Source organism: Protomyctophum parallelum, assembly GCF_964188405.1.
Source record: "Protomyctophum parallelum genome assembly, chromosome: 20".
Lineage (NCBI taxonomy): Eukaryota > Metazoa > Chordata > Actinopteri > Myctophiformes > Myctophidae > Protomyctophum > Protomyctophum parallelum.
Genome location: NC_139718.1, coordinates 24,746,265 through 24,759,542, shown reverse-complemented (window position 1 = coordinate 24,759,542; position 13,278 = coordinate 24,746,265). Strand labels below are relative to the sequence as shown.

The 13,278-nt window shown below is 46.3% G+C and overlaps 2 protein-coding genes across 2 annotated transcripts in view; one reads left to right on the top strand and one right to left on the bottom strand.

Moving 5' to 3' along the window:
* Positions 1-10,549, top strand: part of nceh1a (neutral cholesterol ester hydrolase 1a) — an 11,574-nt gene extending 1,025 nt beyond the window's left edge. Inside the window, exons 2-5 of the mRNA XM_083791319.1 lie at positions 5,063-5,309; positions 5,505-5,574; positions 5,717-5,888; positions 7,504-10,549. Coding sequence (XP_083647445.1) covers positions 5,063-5,309; positions 5,505-5,574; positions 5,717-5,888; positions 7,504-8,121 — 1,107 coding nt within the window. The 3' untranslated portion in view covers positions 8,122-10,549. The remainder of the gene's footprint in view (positions 1-5,062; positions 5,310-5,504; positions 5,575-5,716; positions 5,889-7,503) is intronic.
* The window catches only part of ppp2r3a (protein phosphatase 2, regulatory subunit B'', alpha), a 137,973-nt gene that overhangs the window by 123,173 nt on the left and 1,522 nt on the right, over positions 1-13,278 (bottom strand). The window lies entirely within an intron of this gene.

Genomic DNA, 13,278 nt, shown 5'->3' with positions numbered 1-13,278 from the left:
AAATGAATAATCACAGTGAAGCACAATGGAGCTTTATGTGTATTTTCCACAGTTTGCATGCTGCATAACATAGCCCTACGGATTGCGTAGCAGTGAAAGTCACATACGGACCACCAAGAGTCCAAGACTTGCTCGTGTTAACCTTGACCTTGTTATTGACTTCTGTACTTGTAGCTTCAGGCAAGGTAGCCTACATTTATTTAGTGCTTTTCTAGGGAAATCTTATCAGTTATAACTTAAGTCACTTTAGCTATATGGCCGGGTAAGCAGAAGACTAAGCCAGGTTTCCACTTTCCACTACCATGTGTGGTCACTGGTGTAGTGTGGTGTGGTCAGTGGTGTAGTGTGGTGTGGTCACTGGTGTAGTGTGGTGTGGTCAGTGGTGTAGTGTGGTGTGGTCACTGGTGTAGTGTGGTGTGGTCACTGGTGTAGTGTGGTGTGGTCACTGGTGTAGTGTGGTGTGGTGTGGTCACTGGTGTAGTGTGGTGTGGTCACTGGTGTAGTGTGGTGTGGTCACTGGTGTAGTGTGGTGTGGTCACTGGTGTAGTGTGGTGTGGTCACTGGTGTAGTGTGGTGTGGTCACTGGTGTAGTGTGGTGTGGTCAGTGGTGTAGTGTGGTGTGGTCAGTGGTGTAGTGTGGTGTGGTCAGTGGTGTAGTGTGGTGTGGTCACTGGTGTAGTGTGGTGTGGTCAGTGGTGTAGTGTGGTGTGGTCACTGGTGTAGTGTGGTGTGGTCACTGGTGTAGTGTGGTGTGGTCACTGGTGTAGTGTGGTGTGGTCACTGGTGTAGTGTGGTGTGGTCAGTGGTGTAGTGTGGTGTGGTCAGTGGTGTAGTGTGGTGTGGTCAGTGGTGTAGTGTGGTGTGGTCACTGGTGTAGTGTGGTGTGGTCAGTGGTGTAGTGTGGTGTGGTCAGTGGTGTAGTGTGGTGTGGTCAGTGGTGTAGTGTGTTGTGGTCAGTGGTGTAGTGTGGTGTGGTCAGTGGTGTAGTGTGGTGTGGTCAGTGGTGTAGTGTGGTGTGGTCAGTGGTGTAGTGTAGTGTGGTGTGGCCAGTGGTGTAGTGTGGTGTGGTCAGTGGTGTAGTGTGGTGTGGTCACTGGTGTAGTGTGGTGTGGTCAGTGGTGTAGTGTGGTGTGGTCAGTGGTGTAGTGTGGTGTGGTCAGTGGTGTAGTGTGTTGTGGTCAGTGGTGTAGTGTGGTGTGGTCACTGGTGTAGTGTGGTGTGGTGTGGTCACTGGTGTAGTGTGGTGTGGTCACTGGTGTAGTGTGGTGTGGTCACTGGTGTAGTGTGGTGTGGTGTGGTCACTGGTGTAGTGTGGTGTGGTCACTGGTGTAGTGTGGTGTGGTCACTGGTGTAGTGTGGTGTGGTCACTGGTGTAGTGTGGTGTGGTCAGTGGTGTAGTGTGGTGTGGTCAGTGGTGTAGTGTGGTGTGGTCAGTGGTGTAGTGTGGTGTGGTCAGTGGTGTAGTGTGGTGTGGTCAGTGGTGTAGTGTGGTGTGGTCACTGGTGTAGTGTGGTGTGGTCAGTGGTGTAGTGTGGTGTGGTCACTGGTGTAGTGTGGTGTGGTCACTGGTGTAGTGTGGTGTGGTGTGGTCACTGGTGTAGTGTGGTGTGGTCACTGGTGTAGTGTGGTGTGGTCAGTGGTGTAGTGTGGTGTGGTCACTGGTGTAGTGTGGTGTGGTCACTGGTGTAGTGTGGTGTGGTCACTGGTGTAGTGTGGTGTGGTCACTGGTGTAGTGTGGTGTGGTCACTGGTGTAGTGTGGTGTGGTCACTGGTGTAGTGTGGTGTGGTCAGTGGTGTAGTGTGGTGTGGTCACTGGTGTAGTGTGGTGTGGTCAGTGGTGTAGTGTGGTGTGGTCACTGGTGTAGTGTGGTGTGGTCACTGGTGTAGTGTGGTGTGGTCAGTGGTGTAGTGTGGTGTGGTCACTGGTGTAGTGTGGTGTGGTCACTGGTGTAGTGTGGTGTGGTCAGTGGTGTAGTGTGGTGTGGTCACTGGTGTAGTGTAGTGTGGTGTGGTCACTGGTGTAGTGTGGTGTGGTCACTGGTGTAGTGTGGTGTGGTCACTGGTGTAGTGTGGTGTGGTCACTGGTGTAGTGTGGTGTGGTCACTGGTGTAGTGTGGTGTGGTCACTGGTGTAGTGTGGTGTGGTCACTGGTGTAGTGTGGTGTGGTCAGTGGTGTAGTGTGGTGTGGTCACTGGTGTAGTGTGGTGTGGTCAGTGCCTTCACTGCCGTGTGGTGCTAAAGCTGTAGTCGTAATATCATGCATTTATATTGAACTCTTACTCAATTCATTTAGGATTGTCAACCTGTCAGAGGCATCTTCAGTCGCAGAAGGTGTCGGTCTACTCTAGAGTCTCTAGAGTAGAGAGTACTTATTTCTCTCTCTTGCAGTTGTGCTGTCTCTTTGTGTGCTTGTGTGTGCACTGCAGACAATGAACTTTGCACTAATTTCGCCATCTCCTGGCCTTTACCCTGCATGGCTGTGAATGTTGCACACTTATTTATAACTCTATGGTTGCACATAGTTCTATGGGTGAAAACCAACAACAGCAACGATCTGTTACTAAACAATAGTTCCCTCAACCAGTTGTACACAGTTGGCACTGGCAGCATCGTATGACAAAGTCAAGCCTTACTGGATGAGGGGGAATGGCTCATTGACGGTGGCGAGTGGTTTTGGTTGACTGGGCCGGGGGCTACGCTTACTGAGAGGTTGTCTGGCTGGCTGTAAGGTGGTCTGTGGCCTCATTATGACACAGACCACCTTACAGCTGTGTCCACTAGTGGCCCTGTGTTGACACTACCTGTGGGACAGGGAAGCGACTGGGTTAGATTGAGACACTACGAAACAGAGAAAGAAACACACTGATGCAACAGTACAGACTTTACTGGGTGAGACTGTTAGTTTGTGTCTAGTATTGCAAGTGACGGTGCCGAAATAATGTCCAGGGGGAATGCTGAAATAGTTAAATGGATGGTGAAATTTGTCAACAGCACCCGCCACCCGTCAGCCTGCTGATGAAGTGAATATTTTAAGCAGCACCTCAGAAGGCCATGGCCAACATTGCCATTTATTTTGGCACTGTGTCTTCAAAAACATGTGTGGCCTTGATGCACCACCCGCACTGCCACAGTGTCCCAGCTAATTTTACTTTCACCTCTGTCACTACCCAGGGTCACAAGACAAGGCAGCTTCCTTTAGTCGCTTTATTCCTCCAAGTCAAGGGAATAACAATTTGAAAGCATCACAATAATAGTTTACACAGGAGAGCAGATGGCTCTCCACTGTCCGGACAGTGTTTCAGTGTTTGTGGAGATGACTGATTTAACCTGTTGTGCCTTGATCAAGTCCATGCACAACAGGTGCGCAGCCACACCCAGCTCTGAGTCCAGTTCTAGTTTGACTCAGGCCAGGTGTGACTGCTTAAATCAGTCATCCTCCCTCTCACAACCTCTTTCCTGTTTTTAGATCTATCTTTAAATCCAGCTTAAGGACTGTTGACAGACACCAAGCATATACTACTACAACTATAAAGACAGTTTTAAAAATCAGAGCCGTCTGAACTGAGTGGTGCTGTATGTGTGTGTGTGTTAAGGCTGTACCCTAACCCTTATTTTAGGACTCGAACTTCGGCAGGAATTTTCGAGTGAACATTCGGACCATTTGTTTCTAATTAATTAAAAAAAATAATCGTCTCGATCAGAGCGCACAGCGCGTCTCCCCCGCTCTTTATCAATCTCTCTCGTCTCTCTCAACACACACACACACACACACACACACACACACACGGACGAATTATTTTCTGTGCGTGTGTGTGATCATAAAATCTGCGCAGTTTACATCCACTCTCTCGGTTCTGCACTGCTGTAGGCCTACTGTAAGTATATAGCACTTTCGGTTCTGTCGAGGGCAGTGCAACACAGCGCAGCGAGTGAGAGAGAGAGATAACTAACCTTTTTCCCAAATTGTGAGAGCACATCAATGTAGGCTCGCGCCCGTTGTCTTTCTGTATCGTGGTGGTTCCCTCGCTCGAGCAATGGGTAGATCGCTCACCGTTTGGGGGCTTCGCACCGCAGCCCCCAAACGGTGAGCGATCTACCCTTTTCACCACAACGCATTGGAACGGGGATCATCGTAAAGTCGTCTCTCTCTCTGTGTGTGTGTGTGTGTGTGTGTGTGTGTGTGTGTTTTTCGTGCGTGCCGCGATGAGAGCACGTGCTGCTCATATCAAAGGCTTGCGCCCGTTGTCTTTCTGTATCGTGTGTGTGTGTGTGTGTGTGTGTGTGTGTGTGTGTGTGTGCGCGTAAACCTGACTGAGGCAGAGTCAGAGAAGGGAACGCAAGCAGCGCGAATAAGAGAAGGAAAATCATTTTGTCTGTTGTGTGATTGGCTTGTTGGTCAAGGTTGGTCAAGGAGAGGGACAGTAGGCCCAGGCCGTGGCGTAACGGTCTGGGCACCGGACTGGTAATCCAGTCGCAGTGTGCCGCGGGTTCGACTCCCGAGCCCGACACGGCCTTTACTGCATGTCATCCCCCCATCTCTCTCCCGTTTCCTGTCAGCCTACTGTCTGTCCCTTAAAAAATCAATAAAAGGCGTAAGCCGCAAAAAAAAAAAAATCTTAAAAAAAAGGAGAGGGACAGTACAACAAGGGAGATAGACATAACTTCTGACAGGAATACACTAGAAACTTACTTTTTTTGACATGCTCGTATCACATTCTCGCCGAGATATATTTTCGAGTTAATAAAAAAAAAATATATATAATAATATTTATTTTTATAAAACAAAATTAATAAAAAAAACGAATGGTTCAAACCCATTAATTAAGATTCGAGTGCCAACCCTAACGAGCGAACATTCGAACCTTGAATGTTTGGGGACAGCCTTAGTGTGTGTGTGTGTGTGTGTGTGTGTGTGTGTGTGTGTGTGTGTGAGGCTGCTCAACTTCTCACAAATGGATGGCACAAGGCCTACAGTATAGTATACAGTACATCATTACATGTCATGCTGCACATTCAATACGGCATACATTGATTCTCTCTCTCTCTCTCTCTCTCTCTCTAGTCTCTTGCGTTACAGTGGCTGGGTTTGGGCCATCACATCCATTTACTCAAAGCTTCCACAGAAGGCTTTGAGTCACTGGGGAAGCTGATGGAGGGCACCTCCGTGTTTCCCAGTGATGTGAGGGTCACCGACACTGCATTCGACAGCGTGCCGGTGCGCATTTATGAGCCCCCCGTGGGAGGGGAGGACCAACTGAGGAGGGCAGTACTGTTTCTTCATGGAGGAGGATGGGCCCTGGGCAGTGCCAGTGAGTATAACAAATAGTCCATCTGCATTGTGCAATGTAACTTAACACAATAAAAATAAATACAAAAATGTTTTTCAACTTCCTTTTTTAACCAACATCTGCCTTTCCATCCCTCTATTCAATTGCCCTCTCATCCCGACCTTAAAAAAAAAACATTGACCCCCCCCCCTCTCTCTCTCTGTCTGTCTGTCATAGAGGAGGGGGCGTATGACTCGATTACTCGGCTGATGTCAGATCAGCTGAATGCCGTGGTTGTCTCTGTTGAGTAAGTATATCATATACCGTACAACTCATCTGCTGTAAAGCTTAATTTAAGGACCACATAAATGGAAATACGTTATTTTTAGCAAGCAACGCACACAGTGCCTGTAATATGCATTCTCGCATGTGCATCGGTGTGTTTTTAGGTATCGTCTGTATCCAGATGTCCAGTTCCCCACGCAGTACCTAGACTGCCTCTCTGCAGCCAAACACTTCCTGTCCCCGGAGGTTTTGGCTGGTTACTCAGTGGACCCCCAGCGGGTGGCCGTGTCAGGGGACAGTGCCGGGGGGAACCTGGCTGCTGCCATTGCACAGGAGGTAGGCCTATACTATACAAGCGCACGCCATGAAACTAGGGTTGGGATGCGGATCCAGAGAAACCGGATCCAACATTGAGGAACCAGAATCCATTTGGAAACGTTTCCAGAAACGGTCACGCCGAGTGTACAAATGGAACGGGCCCAACTTTTAGGATTCCGAACCAATTCATTTTCTGGTTCACAATTAAATGGAACATTTTCAAAATATATTACCTTAAAAAGCTGTGAGCACAAATAATCTGACGCACGTAGTATCAGTTGTAACACTTTACTTGATGTAAAGGCAAAAAATACAGGTACAAAAAATGTCTTAGTAAGGTTACATGGTGTGTGATAACATGTGTGGTAGAAAAAATATGTGCTCTCTCTACTTCAACTTCACAGCTTCTGACACGCTCAGGACAGGAGATAATCACAAACATTCAATCAAGAACTCAACAATCTAAGAAAGGCAGTAAAAAGAGTACTCTGCTGCACTAATTATCATGAGATCAAACACTGCTGCATAGAATAGGCACAATCAAGCAACTAGAAAATTGTGTGTGGTTGCCTCAGTTGCTTACATATGCCCCTCCCACTAATATTTCCAGCCAATTACAATTTCAAGTCACACCTTAGATCATGTGTAAGTAATTCGGAGGGGATTTAACCCCCAAAATTCATGTTTTTGCGACAAATGGTTACATTTCTCGCATTTGCGGCGCCCCCTGCTTTTAGAACTTGGTTGCTTGAACCACCCCGGACATGTGATTCAAATTTGGGATGGATTGGACATTCCGTTCGTGATTTGCGGCATTTTTTGTTAAATGGGCCCCTCCCACTAACTTCGGACGACGATTACGGCCAAACGATACGCATTATCAAAATTCCGTCGTTCGAGTTTTCATCGGAAAGGTCCAGAGATCACGTGTACAGATTTTTGTGAGATTTGGACAAAATATATTTTGCGAAAAGCAAAAAGTGTGTTTTGGACAAAATAAAAAATGGCGGAAAATATATCATGGCGGAAATGGGCGTGACCTATATGGGGAGATGCGTCATGACCCAAGGAATCCAGGGAAATAATTTTGATTTTACGACCTACGGTTCAAGAGTTATAAGCCAAAACGTAAAGTTATAGCACCACCATGAGGCCGACCGATAAAATTATAAACTTATAGGTTAAATAATTTTGTATTGTATTGTTGAATTGTATGAATTTTTCCTCCAAGTTTTGTAACTATAGTGATTACAGTCTCCGAGGAAAAAATACTTGAGTGTGAATTTTTGCATTTTCCCATTCATGTCAATGGGAAATTTTAATTCACTAATAAATTCATATCAATTAAACTATACAACATTTCTCTTTGCAAAACACAAGCACACGATTCCCGATTTTTCCGGTCAATTTCACATATGGCTCAAGTGCGTACAGTGGGACAAGTAGTGCGGCAAACTTTGTCTTACTCCAGTAAAATAATACGCATGAATAAAGTGTTACAATTACTAGAGTCTGGTTGCCCTTTGGGCAACCACACTAATTAAGGTCATCATGACATGACCTCATAAAGTGGCTCTTACACAGTAGTAAGAACATAAAGGCTTATCTAATCACCGATCCTACTCCTCCTCAGATCTCAACAGATGACAGTGTGAGTGTCAAGTTCAGTGTCCAGGCGTTGATATACCCTGTGCTCCAGGCTCTGGACTTCCACACTCCGTCCTACCAGAAGAACCATGCTGTGCCCATCCTTCTGCGGTCAACCATGGTGGAGTTCTGGCTCCAGTACCTGGGCGCAGATCAATCTCTGCTGCCCGTCCTGATGGTCAACAACCACAGCTCCCTGCAGCAGTCCGCCATTACCCCTGAGATCCGTGCGCGGGTGGACTGGACCACCCTCCTGCCTCCGAGACACAGGAAGAACTACAAGCCCGTCGTTGTGGAGACGGGGCGTGCGGCCGTGAAGGAAGTACCGGCGCTGTTGGATGTGCGGGCGATGCCACTGCTGGCCGATCCTTTGATTTTGGGAAAATGCCCGCGGGCGTACATTTTGACTTGCGAGTATGATGTTTTGAGGGACGACGGTCTGATGTACGGCAGGCGCTTACAGGATGCCGGTGTCACGGTTACCATTGACCATTATGATGGCGCCTTCCACGGATGCCTTAGCTTCTCTTTCTGGCCGACGCACTTTGATGTGGGGAGGAGGGCACTTATGGGCTACATCAACTGGCTGCAGGATAACTTGTAGTCAGTGTGAGTGCTGATCATCCACTGTGCCGCTCAGTAGAAGCATGTTTGTTTGGATGTATGCGTGCGCACGTGCGTGCGCGCGTGTGTGTGTGTGTGTGTGTGCAGTGACGGATCAACCCCTCTCAAGGCCCTGGCGCTTCACCAAATCAAAAGGCCCTACATGGCCCAACGGCGCACGTATCAACCACTGGCGCTGTGCTGCCCGCTGACACACAAGACACAGCCAGTCACAGGGCATTGGGCACAGGGCAGTGGGCACAGCCTTTCCAACTTCAGTCTCTGCTAAACTACTATGTAAGACTGTCACTGTCAGTGTGACTATACCATTTTACAAATTACACTTTATTAAGGACTAGGAGATTACTTTATGGTTATTAGTACATTTATTTCCTTATGCTGTATTCAACAGTCAAAAAGCTGATTGATGCACCACACATATCATACCCTCCCGAATAGCTTAGAAGCGAAATGAGAATATAGAAGCCACTAACATGGTACAATGAAATCTCACCATTGGTCAGGGTCTGGTTGAAGAAAGCTCCTCTTCTGGTGTTTATATACGGTTTTATAGATTTACTAAAGTCACCGTCTCTGTTCTGGCATGGAACTGGTCCACTGTTAATCCTGTAGGCTAGCGAAATAACCGTGTCTGAGCGAAACAAACAAACAGCCAACTCTCCAATTTGAATTTAGCAACACAGCTGCTCAGGTCCAACTAATTAACGTCTCTCTCTCTCTTTGCATCATGACATCACTGAGAAATTGAGAATAGAAGGAATCTATTGGACCTAAATAAACAATAATATGAAGATGACTATTACTAATCATCCATCTCATAAAGTCTAGACTACAGTCACTTGACTTTGCACGCATGCGTGTGTGTGTCACAAGTAAGACTGTAGTGTGTGGGTGTGCATGCATGGACCGGACCCATGTGTGTATGCTCTAAAGTAATATCAAAAGCCAAAGCTGTGAGACTCAAGACAATACTAGGTATTCCATATTTGTACCTAAACATACATACGTATTACATAATACTAGTGTACACACACCCCCGCACACACACACACACACACACACACACACACACACACACACACACACACACACACACACACACACACACACACAGTTTTGGAGGACTACAACTAAGTATTTGGCAATGCTGTCTCTCTTCATACCCATTACCCATACCCGTATCATTTTTCTACACGTATTAACTAACTAATTAACAAAAACGAATTAACTAACTAATCTATAAAAGGAGCAGTGATACCAAATCAGTGATCAGACCACACAGCCACATAAATCATCAGGATAAGACCACGATACAGGGCCCCCGGGCTGCAGCCCACCCTAGCAGCCTAGCCCAACGGTAAATCCGGCCCTGGCCCTGGCCCTGGCAGTCTAAGATTATGTCAAGGTCAAGGTTGTTTGCGTGTGTGCGCGCGTGTGTGTGTGTGCGTGTGCGTGCGTGTTTTGTTTCTGACGACACAAGTCAGCCATAGCGTACTATTATGCAGCAGGTGTCTGCCAATAGTACGCTTGACCTAAAAGTTGGCCTTAAATCTATCTACGGTTCTTTACACCACTGGCACAAAGCTCTTGTATTGGCCTATACTACTGAACACATAAGGGTCCTGTATACAGACACTTTTACAACTGTCTGATCTCCTATTTTTGCACTAATGGACCGGCAGTAGTACAGCTGCCTCAGTTAATGTCCCACTGAGTTATTACCGAATAGACCACTACAAATAAGTGCATGTCATCATGTTTTTTGATGAGAGGTACGGCACAGTACAGCCTACAAATGATAAATACCTGTCATCTGTGTTTCTTCAGTCGGTTTTAAGTGTCTTTTACCGTGGAGATATTAGATGGTGCACCCCACAAATCAGTAGTATGTCAGAAGTGTTTTCAAGACTGTATGTATGTCTCATAGGAGAGATTATGCAATCTGTCCAGTCCATATATGCATCAGCAGTGTTGGCTATTTCCTTCCTTGGAAGGGCAGTAATCTCTTGAAAGGAGCATTGTTCAGATGTTCACCTCAGCACAAGGGCAAATTGTATTTGCAATCATTTTCACGAGTTGTTTCAACCCTGCTGAACCATAACAAAATACAATGAACATGAGAAAACTAAGACACTCTCAGGAGTGCATATTATAGAACATTATATCGTCCACAGATTTCAGTTCCATCCTAAAATATTGTGCTTATTTCCAAGACATTTTATGGGTTGCAAGTTTGCAATGCTGTTACATTTTATTCAATTTGTTCAATGTGAATTAAACTTTCCATTCCTGTGTTTTAAAAGTACTCTAATGTGCGACACAAATCTCTCCTGCACTGTAGTTCACTTATTTTACTCCTTGAAACGGACACCAATAAAGTAATGAATAAAAAAAGGTTTTAAAGCTCATTTAGCATGACTTGCACTTTGTTCAAAATGTTGTTTCATCTGGTATTCCTCCCATTCTGGTCTAAGTCAGAGGGTAAGAGAAAGGCTGAATGGAGAAGAAGAAGGTAGAATACAGACATGCATATGTGCACACAGTGCTGTGCAGGTCTCGCTCGGGCTCCCCGTAGAGCTCATAAATCACAGTGGCGAAATATGGAAGACTATGGTGATATCTCCTCCAGGGCTTTGCTCACACACACACACACACACACACACACACACCATAGTCTATACCTCCTTAGTAAAAAAGAAAGAAAGACAAGAAAAGAAAGAAAATTGATATATGGTACAATAAATAGAACTGCTACTCGCTCACATAGTGCACTCTCCTCCACATTATGATAAAACAGGTTCAGGAGGAGGTCAGGGCAGAACATAGAGGCAGAACTGTATGTATGCCTTCACATCATTTTCATAACCAGACACTCATTCTTTTTTAACAGATGCCCATTCAATGGAAAATGTCATGCAACTAGAAGCTTGACACCTCCCTCTAGTGGTCTGCTAAGGGCACATTTGCTCTAAAACAGACAGACAGACAGACGCACACACACACACACACACACACACACACACACACACACACACACACACACACACACACACACACACACACACACACACACACACACACACACACACACACACACACACACACACACACACACACACACACACACACACACACACACACACACACACACACACACACACACACACACAGAGCAGCATTGGTCCGAGGTGCGTTGGGGGTCGGGAGAGGGTTATGTTTGGGTGTGCTGCCCTGGGGGAGGTTAGGGTTAGGGTGAGGGTTTGAGGTAGGTTGTCGTTCGGACCAATGCATGTGCATCATTGCTGCTAACCACAGTCTTCACCGGGAGGGCGTAACGACCGTAACATGTGCAGAGAAACACACAATCCTACGCAAAGTTCCGCTCCCTGCTGAACAAGGCACCCTGACCAACCTTTAGGAGTTGCTAGCGCAGCAACATAGACAGCCCTCCCCATCCGCCTTCCCACCGATCACAACCAATTGTGTTCGTTCAAACACCCGGCCAAGGCACCGTGGAGCATTCAAATCAGAGTTTTCTCTGGCTGCTGGCAGAGATACAGAGGTAAAAGAATACGGAATATGTGAGCTGTTCTGGGTGGCCTGAAGATCACAATGAACGTTGGGATGTGAAAATCAGTAATCAATACCACAGGGAAATATGCATCCTCCCTCCATCCAACATCAAGGCATCGTTGCTTGGCTCCTATGCTTCTACAGTATTAGGACGATTTACTGCAAGGAAACTAAATGTTCAATGGTATACTATTTTGCACACACATGCGTGCGTGCGTACACACACGCACACACACACACACACACACACACACACACACACACACACACACACACACACACACACACACACACACACACACACACACACACACACACACACACACACACACACACACACACACACACACACAGTTCATTGTCGCCAGTGTTTAACAACTCTGAGTCAACTCTTTGCTTGCATTGTGCTGTTGTAGCATTTCTCAGCATTATATTAAATTATGACAATCAGACTAAACAGCTGTGTGTGATGTGCAGGCGGGACTGCAGGGAAATTCCAGGACTCTATGAAGAAGAATGTGAGAGACGGAGCCCCGGGGAAGAATGGAACCGGAAGGAGGCGAGTGCAGGAGGGAAGAGGGTGGAGGTCTTTCCATCATCCTTCAAATCCTCTATGTGCCTTCAGGGTGTTACTTAAACTCTGCTTCAGGCCAAACAACACTTTGGTTCCACAGCAGTGGATGTGTTTATACAATTCCATATTTAGTACTAATGATTTGTTTAAGTTTGGGTAGTTCAGAATCAGATACTGGAGTGGAGAGAGGGACCTTTACTGTTTATAGACTTTATCTAAATAGGTTATCGTCCAGCCAAATCATAATTTCTTTTTTCACTTATGGGAAAATAAATAGTTGAATTGAACTTAAATGATGTAAGCTTAACATGTGTTTGATGCAAAAGTGTGACACTACGTTAATGTATACTGTTGAGAAGAAGTGCAGTACTGATCACTTATTTCCTGTACTAGTTAAGATGTTCAAATAATGTTGGTAATGAAACCGTTGCCGTAAAATAAATTGCTACGACACTGAGAGACAATTAAGGTCAGGAACGTTGGCGGATCAGAGCAAGTCAGGGTCTGTTGGGCCTGGAGCTGTTGACTTTTGACTCAAGTCAAAGATCACCAGCTGAGTGGACCTTCCTCGCCCTGCGGACCGACAAGGTAGAAGAAAAAAAGAAAAGACGTCTGTGTGAAGACTGAAGAGAGAGCTTAAGATGACAAAACAGCTCAAAGTGATTGTGGCTTCAGGTGCTGGAATTTGCTGTCGTTATTTCTTTCTGTTTCTCACACACACAGGCACACACACGTGCACACGCACTTGCGCACACACACACACGCGCGCGCGCGCACACACACACACACACACACACACACACACTCTGTCTGTGTGTCAGTCAGCCATGGGACTGGAGAAGAGGATGTCTCTCAGGGTGTCATCTTCCTCGCCCAAGGGCGCACAGTCCTCAGGTATCATTAACATTTTCCCCTCCTCCTCTCTGACAAGCATGAGAATTCTGACTCACTTAAGGGAACACAGGAAGCTTCTCTCACATTCTCATTTCA